Source organism: Tachyglossus aculeatus, chromosome 2 (genome assembly GCF_015852505.1).
Source record: "Tachyglossus aculeatus isolate mTacAcu1 chromosome 2, mTacAcu1.pri, whole genome shotgun sequence".
Lineage (NCBI taxonomy): Eukaryota > Metazoa > Chordata > Mammalia > Monotremata > Tachyglossidae > Tachyglossus > Tachyglossus aculeatus.
The window spans coordinates 175,653,325-175,669,998 of NC_052067.1; the positions used below are offsets into that span (position 1 = coordinate 175,653,325).

Sequence of the window (16,674 nt, forward strand, 5' to 3'; positions counted from 1 at the left end):
ACTGTTCTAAGCCCTAGGATAGATACAAGGTTATCAGGTTGTCCCACGTGGGGCTCACATTCTTAATCTCCATTTTACAGTTGAGGTAACTGAGGCACAGAGAGGTTAAGTGACTTGCCCAAAGTCACATAGCTGAGAAGTAGCAGAGTGGGGATTAGAACCCACCACCACCGACTCCCAAGCCCTTGCTCTTTCCACTAAGCCACGGTGCTTCTTCACAACCAGTGTCTAATACAAGCATCTAGGAAGCAGCATGGCCTAGTGGCAAGAGCACGGGAGCTTGAGAGCCTTAGGTCGTGGATTCTAATCCTGCCTCCACCACTTGTCTGCTGTGTGACCTTGGGCAAGTAAGTGCTTAACAAATACCATAATTATTATTATTATTATTACAGCCATCTGCACCCAGCACTGCACCCAACACTGAACACTGGGCTCTGCTACTTCTCTACTGTCTGACCTTGGGCAAGTCAGCTACGTAGATTGTGAGCCCAATATGAGACAGGGACCGTGTCTGGCCTTATTAACTTGGATCTACCCCTAGCATTTAGAACAGTGCTTGACACTTAGTAAGCGCCTAACACATGTCCATTATCATCATCATCATCACTTAACATTTCTGGGCCTCAGTTCTCTCATCTGAAAAATTGGATTCAATACCAGTTCTCCCTTCTTCTTAGACTGTGAGGCTCATGTGGGACATGATGATCTTGTTCCTAGCTCAGAGCTTAGTACAGTACTTAGTAAGCGCCTAATGAGTACCACAATTTCTATTTGGAGGAGTGGTTTCTGGGGTTTGGGAGAAAGTCCTTTCCCCCGATCAGTCCTGCAGTGTGGGTTCCCTATCGGCCTTGCTACCCTCCAGTGAAGTGCCTCGGGGGAAACCTGAAGCCAGCTCGCCGCAGCTCAGGTGGGCGCCCTTGTATCTGCCCTCGACAGGCGGGAGCACGTATCCGTCCTGCCCCGAGCACGTGCTGCTCGCAGCCTTAGCTATTTCATCCATTGGTCCAGTCCACAACCCCAACCCCAGCACTGATTCTATCAGCCCTCTTGCCCTCCTCCTTACAGTGCGATCCTTCCTGACCCAGCGTTGGTCTCTCAGCTGTCAGTCTGCTCTCACCACTTGTCACTGGTGGATGGGCTGGAAATCAGTGTGCCACGGTTTCTGGTTCTGAGCATGCCTGACTCTTACACCTTCCTCCACTGTTCCCACCAGAGTGAAATCCCCTGCAGGTGCTCCTTGGTGATCTCGAAGATGCTTCCTGATCCCCCCCCCCCCCCCCGTGGTGTCCACCCCTGCCATCACCAGGGGATCTAGGCAGCCCCCTCAGGCTAAGAGTCGGGGATCACAGGGAGCTGGAATGGATTCCGGGGTTATGGAAGGAGGCACCATGGGGAAGGAGGAGGAAATATGAGCTGCTGTAGCTGGACTTGGGGCGTGAGAGGAGAATGAAGATGGGTGAAGGGTAGGAGCAGAGGAGATAAGCTGGGTTTGATCTGTGGCAGGCCGGAGGTGTCCCATCATCATCATCATCATCAATCGTATTTATTGAGCACTTACTGTGTGCAGAGCACTGTACTAAGCGCTTGGGAAGTACAAGTTGGCAACATATAGAGACAGTCCCTACCCAACAGTGGGCTCACAGTCTAAAAGGGGGAGACAGAGAACAAAGCCAAACATACTAACAAAATAAAATAAATAGAATAGATAGGTACAAGTGAAATAAATAAATAGAGTAATAGATATGTATAAATATGTACATGCAGTCTCATGACTGCAGTGCCTGCACTTTTGTGGCAGGTATGTGCTCTAGCCTCAGGTTACGGTGGAGGGAGTAGAGGGGAAGGCAGCTGGATTGTTTGCCCAGGCCTGGGCAGGGGGAAGGAGTGGCGAGTGGGGGCAGAGGTGCTGGTTGCTAGTGTCAGTCTAGCAGTACACAGAGTAAATTCATTCATTCATCGTATTTATTGAGCGCTTACTGTGTGCAGAGCACTGTACTAAGCGCTTGGGAAGTACAAGTTGGCAACGTATAGAGATGGTCCCTACCCAACAGCGGGCTCACAGTATAGAAGAGGGAGACAGACAACAAAACAAAACATATTAACAAAATAAAATAAGTAGAATAAATATGTACAAGTAAGATAAATAAAATAATGTTGGGTAGGGACTGTCTCTATATGTTGCCAACTTGTACTTCCCAAGCGCTTAGTACAGTGCTCTGCACACAGTAAGCGCTCAATAAATATGATTGATGATGATGATGATAAATAAATAGAGTAATAAATATGTACAAATATATATACATATACAGGTGCTCTGGAAAGGGAAAGGAGGTAAGGTGGTGGGGATGGGGAGGGGGAGGAAGAGGAGAGGAAGGAGGGGGCTCAGTCTGGGAAGGCCTCCTGGAGGAGGTGAGCTCTCAGTAGGGCTTAGAAGGGAGGAAGAGAGCTAGCTTGGCAGATGTGCGGAGGGAGGGCATTCCAGGACGGGGGAGGACGTGTACTGGGGGTCGACGGCAGGACAGGCGAGAACGAGGCACAGTGAGGAGATTAGCGGCAGAGGAGCGGAGGGTGCGGGCTGGGCAGTAGAAGGAGAGAAGGAAGGTGAGGTAGGAGGGGGTGAGGTGATGGAGAGCCTTGAAGCCGAGGGTGAGGAGTTTTTGCCTGATGCATAGGTTGATTGGTAGCCACTGGAGATTTTTGAGGAGGGGAATAACATGCCCAGAGTGTTTCTGCACAAAGACGATCCGGGCAGCAGCATGAAGTATAGATAGAAGTGAGGAGAGACAGGAGGATGGGAGATCAGAGAGGAGGCTGATGCAGTAATCCAGTCAGGATAGGATGAGAGATTGAAAGAGGAGGGTAGCAGTTTGGATGGACAGGAAAGGGCATGTTGGCGATGTTGCGGAGGTGGGACCGGCAAGTTTTGGTGACAGATTGGATGTGAATATTTACTCAGTAAATATTATTGATTGATAAGGGGGAAGGGTCAGCATAACCCAGTAGAAAAAAAAACAGGCCTGGGAGTCAGAGGACCTGGGTTCTAATCCTGGCTCTGCCACTTCATTATCATCATCATCAATCGTATTTATTGAGCGTTTACTATGTGCAGAGCACTGTACTAAGCGCTTGGGAAGTACAAATTGGCAACATATAGAGACAGTCCCTACCCAACAGTGGGCTCACAGTCTAAAAGGGGGAGACAGAGAACAAAACCAAACGTACTAACAAAATAAAATAAATAGAATAGATATGTACAAATAAAATAAATAAATAAATAGAGTAATAAATATGCTTGCTGTGTGACCTTAGGCAAATCACTTCACTTCTCTTTGCCTCATTTTGCTTATCTGTAAAATGCAGATTAAATATACCTCCCTCCGATATAGACCTTGAGACCCATGTGGGAAGGGGACTATGTCTAACTTGATTAGCTTGTATCTACCCCAGAGTTTAGTACAGTGCCTGGCATAGTAGTCAGTGCATAATAAGTAACATTTTTAAAAGAAGAAAACATGGGGTTTGCGTGCAATGTGAACTATCCTGAGTCCCAGATGCTCAGCTCGTACAAACTCTTCAGCTTTTGGGGTTTTTTAAATGGTATTTATTAAGTATTTATTTTATGCCAGGCGCTGTACTAAGCACTGGGGTAGACAAAAGATAATCAGGCAGTCAGATTGGACACAGTCCATATCCCTCATGGAGATCACAGTCTTAATCCTCATTTTACAGATGAGGGAATTGAGTCACAGCGAGGTTAAATGACTTGCCCAAAGTTAAGCAGCAGATAAGTGGCAGAGTGGGATTAGAACCCAGGTCCGCTGACCCCCAGGCCTTTGCTCTTTCCATCAGGCCATGCTGCTTTTTAGTTGGTAATCATAGTCAGCTTTTAATTAGGGAAGGCCTAGCTCCTAATGTGGGGATTTAGTTTCTTCATAAAGTTGATATGGGACACAAGGAGTCTTAAGCTACAGTGTACAAGTCAACACTGACAGCTGTATAACTGCTCCTTTCTTGTTCCCTCCCTCTGTGTAGCTGGGGTGGGGAGGGTTTGTGCGCAGAGATGCGAGGAGGCTGCAGTGCTGTGTCTCTACTGCTGGCACACAGGAACACCGAGGAGTCGCCCAGCTCTGCGGCGCTGATGTCCAGGGTGCAGTCACCGGAGCTCGAACAGTGAGGTTGGAAGCGGGGTGGGACTGTCACATTTTCCGAAATAGCCCGAAATGTCAAGTAAAACATGAGGTATGGTCCCTGCCCCAGGTCCTGCCGATACCAGTACATATAATCATGGCTCTGGTCATGCTCACAGCTCAGTCTCACGTTCTGTCGCTGCCCGATGACCAGGTGTCTGGGGATCTGGGTGACTCTGGCATTCACAGGGCCTGTGGGGGGAGAAGACAGAAGGCAGGAGGCAGAGGCCAGGGGCCACACCCTGCCAGGAAAAGGGCTGAAGCTGGGGCCTGGCCAGCTCAGTTGGGGGATTTCCCATCTGTGCCCAGGACTCACCTGCTCCCAGGACACAAACGACCAACAACCATACTGGGCCAGGGCCCATGGTAAAGTTGGAGCAGGACTGGGCCAGCTTCCAGCTCAGGGCTGTTTCCCCAGGGTGTGTGGGTGGGTTTGGGGCTCTGAGCTACTCCAGCCCCTCTGGGCGGGGTCTGTCTGTGACATCGCTGTCCCTCCCTCCCCAGACAGCCCAGGCCCTTCTGCAGAGAGGAGCAGGTTTCCCCTTGGGGTTGGGCTTGGCTACTGAAACCAGTCGGTCAGTCAGTCAATTGTATTTATTGAGCACTGTACTAATCGGAGCACTGTACTAATCACCTGGGAGAGTACAATATAACAATAAAACAGATACATTCCCTGACCACAGTGAGCTTACAGTCTTGAGGAGAACTAATTCACTGCTTCCCGGGCTCAGGCACAACTGTCTAACATATAAACTGTCCTGGGCCGCTCAGCTCCCACCTTAAACCCCACATTGCTCGAATGTCTCCATTCTTCACTGCCTTGTGGTGGGTGCTGGGGTAGGTGGTCAGGCCTCGTGACAACCATCCTCTGGGCAAGGTGGGTCCCCAGGTCTGGGAGAGGAGCTGAAAGAATGGGAAGGCCTGGAGCCATGCCCTGATAGACACCTCAGGTGCATAATTAAAATTGATTTAACTAATTAATGAAATTATGAATAATAGCATCTATTGTCTGGGTCAGTACAGACATGGGGGATTGAACTTCTGCAGGCCAGGGAGGGAGAGTGGCCCTTCCTTGGCTCCCCAGAAACCAGCTCCCTGGAAGCAGCCCTGGCTCACCAAATCCCACGGCCTCCTATAATAATAATAATGGTATTTATTAAGCGCTTACTATGTGCAAAGCACTGTTCTAAGCTCTGGGGAGGTTACAAGGTGATAAAGTTGTCCCACAGGGGGCTCACAGTCTTAATCCCCATTTTACAGATGAGGAAACTGAGGCCCAGAGAAGTTAAGTGACTTTCCCGAAGTCACACAGCTGACAATTGGCAGAGCTGGGATACAAACCCACGACCTCTGACTCCAAAGCCCGGGCGCTTTCCACTGAGCCACGCTGCTTCTCTACACTGCTTCTAGCATAATCATCATCATCATCATCATCATAATGGTATTTGTTAAGTGCTTACTTTGTGCCGAGCACCGTTCTAAGTACTGGGGAGGATACAAGGTAATCACATTGTCCCACGTGGGGCTCACAGTCTTAATCCAACATCGCCAAGATCCGCCCTTTCCTCTCCATCCAAACCACTACCCTGCTCGTTCAAGCTCTCATCCTATCCCATCTGGATTACTGCATCAGCCTCCTCTCCAAACTGCCATCCTCCTGTCTCTCCTGACTTCAATCCATACTTCACGCCACTGCCCAGATGATCTTTGTCCAGAAATGCTCTCGGCATGTTACTCCCCTCCTCAAAAATCTCCAGAGACTACCAATCAACGCATCAAATAAAAACTCCTCACCCTCGGCTTCAAGGCTCTCCATCACCTCGTCTCCTCCTACCTCACCTCCCTTCTCTCCTTTTACAGCCCAGCCCACACCCTCCGCTCCTCTGCCGCTAATCTCCTCACTGTGCCTCGTTCTCACCTGTCCCGCCGTCAACCCCTGGCCCACGTCATCCCCCTGGCCTGGAATGCCCTCCCTCCGCACATCTGCCAAGCTAGCTCTCTTCCTCCCTTCAAAGCCCTACTGAGAGCTCAACTCCTCCAGGAGGCCTTCCCAGACTGAGCCCCCTCTCCCACTCCTCCCCCTCCCCATCCCCCCCATCTTACCTCCTTCCCCTCCCCACAGCACCTGCATATATGTACATACGTTTGTACGTATTTATTACTCTATTTACTTATTTTATTTGTACATATTTATTGTATTTATTTTATTTGTTAATATATTTTGTTTTGTTCTCTGTCTCCCCCTTCTAGACTGTGAGCCTACTGTTGGGTAGGGACCGTCTCTATATGTTGCCAACTTGTACTTCCCAAGCGCTTAGTACAGTGGTCTGCACACAGTAAACGCTCAATAAATACGATTGAATGAATGAATGAATCCCCATTTTACAGATGAGGTACCTGAGGCTCAGAGAAGTTAAGTGACTTGCCCAAGGTCACACAGCAGACATGTGGGGGAGCCGGGATTGGAATCAATCAATCAATCAATCAATCGTATTTATTGAGCGCTTACTATGTGCAGAGCACTGTACTAAGCGCTTGGGAAGTACAAATTGGCATCACATAGAGACAGTCCCTACCCAACAGTGGGCTCACAGTCTAAAAGGGGGAGACAGAGAACAGAACCAAACATACCAACAAAATAAAATAAGTAGGATAGAAATGTACAAGTAAAATAAATAAATAAATAAATAAATAGAGTAATAAATATGTACAACCATATATACATATATACAGGTGCTGTGGGGAAGGGAAGGAGGTAAGACGGGGGGATGGAGAGGGGGACGAGGGGGAGAGGAAAGAAGGGGCTCAGTCTGGGAAGGCCTCCTGGAGGAGGTGAGCTCTCAGCAGGGCCTTGAAGGGAGGAAGAGAGCTAGCTTGGCGGATGGGCAGAGGGAGGGCATTCCAGGCCCGGGGGATGACGTGGGCCGGGGGTCGATGGCGGGACAGGCGAGAGCGAGGTACAGTGAGGAGATTAGTGGTGGAGGAGCGGAGGGTGCGGGCTGGGCAGTAGAAGGAGAGAAGGGAGGTGAGGTAGGAGGGGGCGAGGTGATGGAGAGCCTTGAAGCCCAGGGTGAGGAGTTTCTGCTTGATGCGCAGATTGATCGGTAGCCATTGGAGGTTTTTGAGGAGGGGAGTAATATGTCCAGAGCGTTTCTGGACAAAGATAATCCGGGCAGCAGCATGAAGTATGGATTGAAGTGGAGAGAGACACGAGGATGGGAGATCAGAGAGAAGGCTGGTGCAGTAGTCCAGACGGGATAGGATGAGAGCTTGAATTAGCAGGGTAGCGGTTTGGATGGAGAGGAAAGGGCGGATCTTGGCAATGTTGCGGAGCTGAGACCGGCAGGTTTTGGTGACGGCTTGGATGTGAGGGGTGAATGAGAGAGCGGAGTCGAGGATGACACCAAGGTTGCGGGCTTGTGAGACGGGAAGGATGGTAGTGCCGTCAACAGAGATGGGAAAGTCAGGGAGAGGACAAGGTTTGGGAGGGAAGACAAGGAGCTCAGTCTTCGACATGTTGAGCTTTAGGTGGCGGGCAGACATCCAGATGGAGATGTCCTGAAGGCAGGAGGAGATGCGAGCCTGGAGGGAGGGGGAGAGAGCAGGGGCAGAGATGTAGATCTGGGTGTCATCAGCGTAGAGATGATAGTTGAAGCCGTGGGAGCGAATGAGGTCACCAAGGGAGTGAGTGTAGATTGAGAACAGAAGGGGACCAAGCACTGAACCTTGGGGAACCCCCACAGTAAGAGGATGGGAGGGGGAGGAGGAGCTTGCAAAAGAGACTGAGAAAGAACGACCGGAGAGATAAGAGGAGAACCAGGAGAGGACGGAGTCTGTGAAGCCAAGGTCAGATAACGTGTTGAGGAGAAGGGGGTGGTCCACAGTGTCAAAGGCAGCTGAGAGGTCGAGGAGGATTAGGATAGAGTATGAGCCGTTGGATTTGGCAAGCAGGAGGTCATTGGTGACCTTTGAGAGCGCAGTTTCCGTGGAATGAAGGGGACGGAAGCCAGACTGGAGGGGGTCGAGGAGAGAGTTGTTGTTGAGGAATTCTAGGCAGCGCATGTAGACAACTCGTTCAAGGAGTTTGGAAAGGAATGGTAGGAGGGATATGGGACGATAACTAGAAGGTGAGGTGGGGTCAAGAGAGGGTTTTTTTAGGATGGGAGAGACATGGGCATGTTTGAAGGCAGAGGGGAAGGAACCAGTGGAGAGTGAGCGGTTGAAGATGGAAGTTAAGGAGGGGAGAAGGGATGGAGCGAGAGATTTCATAAGATGAGAGGGAATGGGGTCAGAAGCACAGGTGGCCGGAGTAGCACTTGAGAGGAGGAAGGAGAGTTCCTCTGAGGATACCGCTGGGAAGGATGGGAGAGTAGCAGAGAGTGTTGAGAGCCGGGGGGTTGGAGAAAGGGGGGAAGAGACTTTGGGGAGGTCGGACCTGATGGATTTAATTTTGTTAATGAAGTAGGAGGCCAGATCGTTGGGGGTGAGGGAAGGAGGAGGGGGAGGAACCGGGGGCCTGAGAAGGGAGTTGAATGTACGGAAGAGCTGGCGGGGGTGATGGGCATGGGTGTCAATAAGGGCTGAGTTAAGGCAGGAAAGGATAAACTTGAAGTGAACGAGGTTGGCATGGTGTTTAGACTTTCACCAGCAGCGAAACCCATGACCTCTGACTCCCAAGCCCGTGGTCTTTCCACCGAGTCATGTTACCTCTCTAGCATCCAATGGGGGCAAGTATGGAAAGTCATTGGATGGTGCCAGTACAGAAACAGCAAGGTCTAGTGGAAAGAATAAGGGCCTGGGAGCCAGAGGACGTGGATCTTAATCCTGCCTATGCCACATGTCTGCTATGTGACCCTGGGCAAGTCCCTTCACTTCTCTTTGCCTCAGTTACCTCATCTGTGAAATGGGGATTAAGACTGTGAGCCCCGTGTGGGACAGGGTCTGTTTTAGAGAAGCAGCGTGGCTCAGTGGAAAGAGCATGGGCTTGGGAGTCAGAGGTCATGGGTTCAAATCCCGGCTCCGCCACTTGTCAGCTGTGTGACTTTGGGCAAGTCACTTCACTTCTCTGTGCCTCAGTTCCCTCATCTGTAAAATGGGGATGAAGATTGTGAGCCCCCCGTGGGACAACTTAATAACCTTGTATCCTCCCCAGCGCTTAGAACAGTGCTTTGTACATAGTAAGCACTTAATAAATGCCATTATTATTATTATTATTATTGTTATGTCCAACCTGATTACCTTGTATCCACCCCAGTGCTTAGAACAGCACTTGGCATATAATAAGCGCTTAACAAATACCACAATTATTATTAGTACTATGAGACTTTGGGGATTCACTCTTTTGAGTTCCCAAAACTATTCCTATCATTCACAGGTAACAGTTGAGTTTGCTTGGACTCCTATTGGTGGCTGATCACTAAATTCCAGGGGTCCAATCTCACACAGAGACTTTATTGACTGCTTCAGGTAGGAATTGGCTGAAATGACCCACAAATAATAGCTGTGGTATTTGTTAAGTGCTTACCATGAATCAATCAATTAATTAATCAATCAATCGTATTTATTGAGCGCTTACTGTGTGCAGAGCACTGTACTAAGCACTTGGGAAGTACAAGTTGGCAACATACTATGTGTCAGGCACTGTATTAAGTGCTGGGGTGGATACAAACAAATCAGGTTGGGCACAGTCCATGCCCCATGTGGGGCTCCCAATCTCAATCCCCATTTTACAGATGAGGTAACTGAGGCACAGGTCAAACAGCAGACAAGTGGCAGACCTGGAATTAGAACCCGTGACCTTCTGGCTCCCATACTGGCCCATACTCTATGGGTCACTTTTTCAAAACAATTCTTAACCTTCCCACCCAAACCCTCTCTTCCAAACAACTTTCCCAACACTGTAAACAACAAGCCCGTAACCTTGGCATTATCCTCGGCTCATGCCTCTCCTTCAACTTGCCTGGTTAATCTGTCAAAAAATCCTGTCAGCCCTACCTTCAAAACACCTCTAGAATCCACCCCTTCCTCTCCAACCAAACTGCTACCACCCTGTCCAGGCTCTTATCCTATCCCACTTTGATTACTGCATCTACCTTCTCAATGACCTCCCTGCCGCCTGTCTCTCTCCACCCTAGTCCAGGTGATTTTTCTAAAATATCATTCTTTGCACATCTCTCCACTCTACAGAAACCTCCAGTGATTGCCCACCCACCCCTGCATCAAACAGAAACTCCTCATCATTAGCTTTAAAGCATTCAATTAGCTCACTCCCTCTTACTTTTCCTCACTTATCTCCTACTGCAAACCATCCTGCACACTTGGCACCAATCTACTTAGGGAAGCAGCGTGGCCTAGTGGAAAGGGCCCGGGCCTAGGAGTCAGAGGACCTGGGTTCTAATGCTGGTTCCACCACTTGTCTGCTGGGCAAGTCACTTGACTTCTCTGTGACCCAGTTTCCTCATCTGTAAAATGGGGATTAAATCCTACTCCCTCCTACTTAGACTATCATCATCAATCGTATTTATTGAGCGCTTACTATGTGCAGAGCACTGTACTAAGCACTTGGGAAGTACAAATTGGCAACATATAGAGACAGTCCCTACCCAACAGTGGGGACTGTATCCAACAGAATTGTCTTGTAACCACTCCATCACTTAGGTCAGTGCTTGGCACATAGTAGGAATTTAACAAGTACCAAAAGTATCGTTACTAATTACTGTACCTTAATCTCACTCCCATGTCAATCAATCAATGGTATTTATTGAGCACCTACTACATACAGAGCACTGTACTAAGTGCTTGTGAGAGTACCATACAACAGAATTAGCAGACACGTTCCTTGCCCATAATTTTACAGAGGTTGTCATCATTATCTGGTTCAGGTTCTTCCTCCCACCTGGCACTCTCTCCAGTTTCATATCTGACAGTTCTCCCCATCTTCAAAGCCCTACTAAAATTATATCTCTTCCAAAAGCTTTATCCAATGAACCTCTCATTTTCTTGATTTATAATAATGACTGTAGTATTTGTTAAGTGCTTACTATGTGCAAGGCAATGATCTAAGCTCTTGGGTAGATATAAGATAATTGGTTTGGACACAGTTCCTGTCCTACATAGGGCTCACAGTCTTAATCCTATTTTACAGATGAGGAAAATAAGGCACAGAGAAGTGAAGTGACTTGCCCAAGCTCGCACATCGGACAAGTTGGCAGAGAGGGATTACAACCCATGACCTTCTGATTTCCAGGCCCATGTTCTATCCACTACACTCCCTTCTGCATCTCTTTTGCATCTCAGCGTGGCTTAGTGGAAAGAGCACAGGCTTGAGAGTCAGAGGATGTGGGTTCTAATCCTGGCTCTGCCACTTGTTTGCTCTCTGACCTCGGGAAAGTCACTTAACTTCTCTGTGCTTCAGTTACCTCACCTGTAAAATGGGGATTAAAAGTGTGAGCCCTAGGTGGGACAACCTGATTGCCTTGTATCTCCCACAAAGCTTAGAACAGTGACTAGCATATAGCATATAGTACACACCAATTTACTTGTTTTGTTTTGTCGTCTGTCTCCCCCTTCTAGACTGTGAGCCTGTTGTTGGGTAGGGACCGTCTCTATATGTTGCCGATTTGTACTTCCCAAGCTCTTAGTACAGTACTCTACACACAGTTAGTGCTCAATAAATGTGATTGAATGAATGAATGACTAGTAAGAACTTAACAAATACCGTTATAACAATAATAATAATAGTAATGATGGCATTTGTTAAGTGCTTACTATGTGCAAAGCACTGTTGTAAGCACTGGAGGGGATACAAGATGATCAGGTTGTCCCACGTGGGGCTCACAGTCAATCCCCATTTTACAGATGAGGGAACTGAGGCTCAGAGAAGCTAAGTGACTTGTCCAAGGTCACACAGCAGACATGTGGTGGAGCCGGGACTCGAACCCATGACCTCTTACTCCAAAGCCTGTGCTCTTTCCACTGAGCCATGCTGCTTCTCTATTATCTGGGTCTGTATTGCTTTCCCTTTCTGTAATTTATCTTATTGTCTGTCTGACCCACTAGATTGCAAACCCTTCAGGACAGGGACTGTGTCTAACCACCCTCCTGTATTGTACCCTACCAAGCACTTAGTATGGCCCTCCATACACAGTAAGCGCTCAGTAAATACAATCGATCGATTGAAATAGTCATAATGAGTGTCATGGGCTTGGCTGATGGCTCTAGTAGCTTTGCAGACTGGGACTGGACTGAGCTGAGAAATGAAAACTCAGTCAATCAATCAATCGTATTTATTGAGCGCTTACTATGTGCAGAGCACTGTACTAAGCGCTTAGTCCCAACAATAACAACGACATTGGGTTCTTCCGCTGCTCCCCCTCCTCTTCCTGCTTTGCGGTTCCTCCCCGGGGGGGCTGTGCACTGAGGGTGCCCAGGGGCAGGGGGGCGGGGGTCTGTGGCCAGGGTGGTGGACACTGCTTTGGATCAGGAAGCCTGCAGCTCCGTGGGACTGTGTGTTACTGCTGACACACAGATACATGGAGGTCTGGTCGGGGCTGGCGGACTCCACTGTCAGGAGAAAGGATCATGTCTCAGACCAGGAATCATGGTAGCCCTTGCCATGTCCCCGGGTGCAAGCAGTGCAACATCTTGGAAGTAGTAGATCAGCTGCAGCCCCAGCCCTGAGTCCTGCCGGTACCAGCACATGTAATCATGCAATTCCCACACTGTAAGCTCGTTGTGGGCAGGGAATGTATTGTACTCTCCCAAGCGCTTAGTCCAGTGCTTTTCACACAGTAAATGCTCAATAAATTCCATTGATTGATTGATTGATCGATTGATCATAGCTCACTAGGGGCCGATGTTGGAGAAAGAAGACTAATGTAGTCAAGACTGTAGTCGCCTCAGTGGAGAACAAGTTAACAAACAGATAATAATAGTAATAATGAGACTGTGAGCCCACTGTTGGGTAGGGACTGTCTCTATGTGTTGCCAATTTGTACTTCCCAAGCGCTTAGTACAGTGCTCTGCACATAGTAAGCGCTCAATAAATACGATTGATTGATTGATTTGTTAAGCACTTACTATGTGCCAGGCACTGCAGCATAGCATAGAGGATAGAGCATGGACCTAGGAGTAAAAAGGTCTTGGTTCTAATTCTGACTCCGCCACTTGTCTGCTGTGTTACCTTGGGCAATCCCTTCAATTCTCTGGGTCTGTTACCTCATCTGTAAACTGGGGATTGAGATTATGAGCTCACATGGGACAGGGACTGTGTCCAACCTGATTTGCTTGTATCCACCCCAGTGCTTAATACAGTGCCTGGCACAAAGTAAGTGCTTAACAAATACCACAATTATAGTTATTATTACAAGCTAATCATGTTGGACACAGTCCATGTCCCAAATGGGGCTCACGGTCTTAATCCCTATTTTACAGCTGCAGTAATGGAGGCACAAAGAAGTTTAATGACTTCTCCAAGGTCACACAGCAGACAAGTAGCATTGCCTAGACTAGACCCAATACCTTCTGACTCCCGGGCCCATGTACTATCCATTAGACCACACTACTTCTCAATAGGCCATGCTGCTTCATAGTTAACAGTTGAGAAACAGCATGGTTTAGCAAAAAGAGCACAAGCCTGGGAGTCAGGGGACCTGAGTTCTAATCCTGCCTCTGCCATTTGCCTGCTGTGTCACTCTGGGCAAGTATCTTCACTTCTCTGTGCCTGTTGCCTCAGCTGTAAAATGGGGATTAAGTTTGTGAGCCCCTCGTAGCATATGGAGTGAGTCCAACCCGATTATCTTGCATCTAACCCAGGTCTTAGTACAGTGCCTGGAATGTAGTAAGCACTTAACAAATACCATTTAAAAAAAGAAGAAACAATGTTCAGATGCAAAAACTGTCACAGTGTCATCCTGCCTCCTGCTGGTGCAGAGCTAGAGAAACCTGCTGAGAAGGACGGGGGAGAAGGCATGGGCCAGGGAGAGAGGGGAGGCAGTGTTCAAAGAGAAGGTAAAGATCTGGGGGTGGGGATTTGGGAGAGGAGAGATAGGGAGGTGGGAGAGGAGTGGAAGAAATGGAATGTGAAGGGTGCTGGTGAGTGAGGAGTAGTAGGAACCAGCAGAGAAGGAGGAATTGGCTCTGTGCAGGCAGCTGGGGAGCTGGCGTAGGTGGTGTGTCTCTGTGAAGGGTGGTAGACAGAGTGCAAGACCCCAAACATGGCACCAAGGTTAGGGACTGCAGGATAAGGAGGGTGTGGTTGCCAGAGATGAGAAGGTTCAGTGTTTGCTATATTGAGGTTACAGTCCCTGAAGGACACCCCTGTGCAGATGCCATGGAAGCAGGGAAACGTGAGATTGTAAAGCAGTTGGAGGTTGGGCTCGTGAGGCTTTTGTGGGAGCCATGGGCACAGTGGCTTACATGATATGAACTGATGCACTCCCTGGAAAGGTATGAGTATCATGAGGAGGTGGAAGATCCAGAACAGCACCTGGTGAGAATGTGGTGGAAGGGAGGCAGGAAAGAAAGGGCTGTCCATGTGGACCCGCTGATCACCACTGGTGACTGAAGGACCTTTCTGAAGGCAGATCTCCCTGGACAAATGCCAAGGAGCCTCAGCAAATTCTTCTCCATCCCTATCAAAGAACCCGGCAGTTCCCCACAGTGGGGATGGGAGACAAAAGCATTTGATGCGGATCCTGGCTTTGGCTCCTTGGAAACACAAAGGAGTAAAAATTCCCACTGGGAATGTCCAGGTTGGGGGTGACTGTGTCTCTGTAGCTGCCCCTACCCTCCAGCTGGTCCCAGCACTTGTCCAGCCCTAAGCCAGGCTGCTGGGCCTTCAGCCCACTCTGGGGGTCCTGCTTCCTGCCCCGGGCGAGGGGATGTTTGTTCACAGGGTGGAAGGGATATTACAGCTCTGTGGTTAAACTAACCGCTCATGCAGAAATACAGCAAAGAGTCTGTTGTCTTCAGGGCGGAGTCTTTGAAAGAAAAACTCTGCATCCTGACTGTGTGACATCAAATTCTCATGAGGCTTCACCCTTGGCCTCCTGTCCTTCTGCAATGGAGTAATAGATGAGCTGCAGCACCTGTCCTTGGTCCTGCCGGTACCAGTACATGGTGTAGTGGTTCTGGTCCTGCTCACAGCTCAGAGTCACGTTCTGTCCCTGTTTGGTGATCAGCTTTCTGGGTGTCTGGGTGACTCTGGCATCCACGGGGCCTGCCAGGGAAGGAAATAGAAAGTAGGAGGCAGAGGCCAGGAGCCAGACGCTGTCAGGGAAAGGGCTGGAGCTGGGGCCCGAACAGTCCAGTCGAGGGATTTCCCTTCTGTGCCCAGGACTCACCTGCTCCCAGGACATAAATGGCCTCCAACTACAGTGGTCCAGGACCCATGGCCGGGAAAGAGAACTAAGGATGTTAAGAATGTGTCCACTTAAGGGGAAAGAATTAAGGTGGAAAAGTTCAGAGGCAAAGCTCTCAGTGTCACACTGCCCCTTCCTGGTGAAGACATGGAGAGACCTGTTGAGTTGAAGGGGGTGAGGCAGGGGTTCATGATGCAGGGAGGGCAGGGTCTGGTGGCGAGGGGATGGTCTGAGGCCCAGAGAAGTGAAGTGATTTGCCCAAGGTCACACAGCCGACAAGTGGTGGGGCCAGAATGAAAATCCTCGTTCTCTGACTCTCATTTAAACACTGCATTAAAGATCTGAGACGGTGCCAGTGCCCATGCACCGTCCTGAGCCCCTTAAAATGACTCCTTCTTCAGCAGGGAGAAGCAGAGTGTTCTCATAGACTGGGGACATCTCTGGGCTGTGGGAAGGGCAGGTGTGCATAGTGAGGAGGCAGGGGAGAGCAGCTGGGATCTGAGCATCTCCCATGTCCCCTTGGAGCCTGGCATCGGTCTATACCTGCTTTCTGTACTGGGTGGGGAGGTTTGTGCATGGAGGATAGTGTGCTCTGCAGCACTGTGTCTTCACTGCTGGCACACAGGTAAAATGCTGAATCGCTAGGCGAGCTGTGGTTCACGTGCAGGTGGCAGGACTTTTCCTGGAACCATGAGACGGAGAACCGAGAGCTGTCATTAGACTGCATTTTCTGCGTGGGCTGTTGGTTCTGAAAGGACATCAATAACTCTAATCCTTTCCCTGTGTGCTGCCGGTACCAGAACAGTCCATAGTGAGAGGAAATAGGCACACAGCTCAGCATCACATTCTGTCCCCCACCGGTGACCAGGTGTCTGGGGGTCTGGGTGACTCCAGCATCCGCGGGGCCTGCGGGAGAAGGAGACCTAAGTCAGGGGGCAGAGGCCAGGGGCCAGATGCTGCCAGGGAAAGGGCTGAAGCTGGGGCCCAGACAGCCCAGCCTGGGGATTCCCCAGTTGTGCCCAGGACTCACCTGCTCCCAGGACACAAACAGCCACCAACCACACTGGCCCAGGGCCCATGGTGGAGTCGGGGCTGGACTGGGAGGTCTCCCAGTTCAGGGCCGTTTC

The 16,674-nt window shown here is 49.5% G+C and overlaps 2 gene segments (V, D, J or C); both read right to left on the reverse strand.

Annotated features, from left to right (window-relative positions):
• Positions 1-1,766: 1,766 nt before the first annotated feature.
• LOC119944344 lies at positions 1,767-12,887 on the reverse strand. The segment is given in 4 exon segments: positions 1,767-1,867; positions 4,092-4,379; positions 4,504-4,593; positions 12,779-12,887. Coding segments are annotated over 4 exon segments (588 nt in total).
• A 2,324-nt stretch (positions 12,888-15,211) lies between these two features.
• LOC119944360 lies at positions 15,212-16,649 on the reverse strand. The segment is given in 3 exon segments: positions 15,212-15,405; positions 16,091-16,453; positions 16,578-16,649. Coding segments are annotated over 3 exon segments (606 nt in total).
• Between the last annotated feature and the right edge of the window lie 25 nt (positions 16,650-16,674).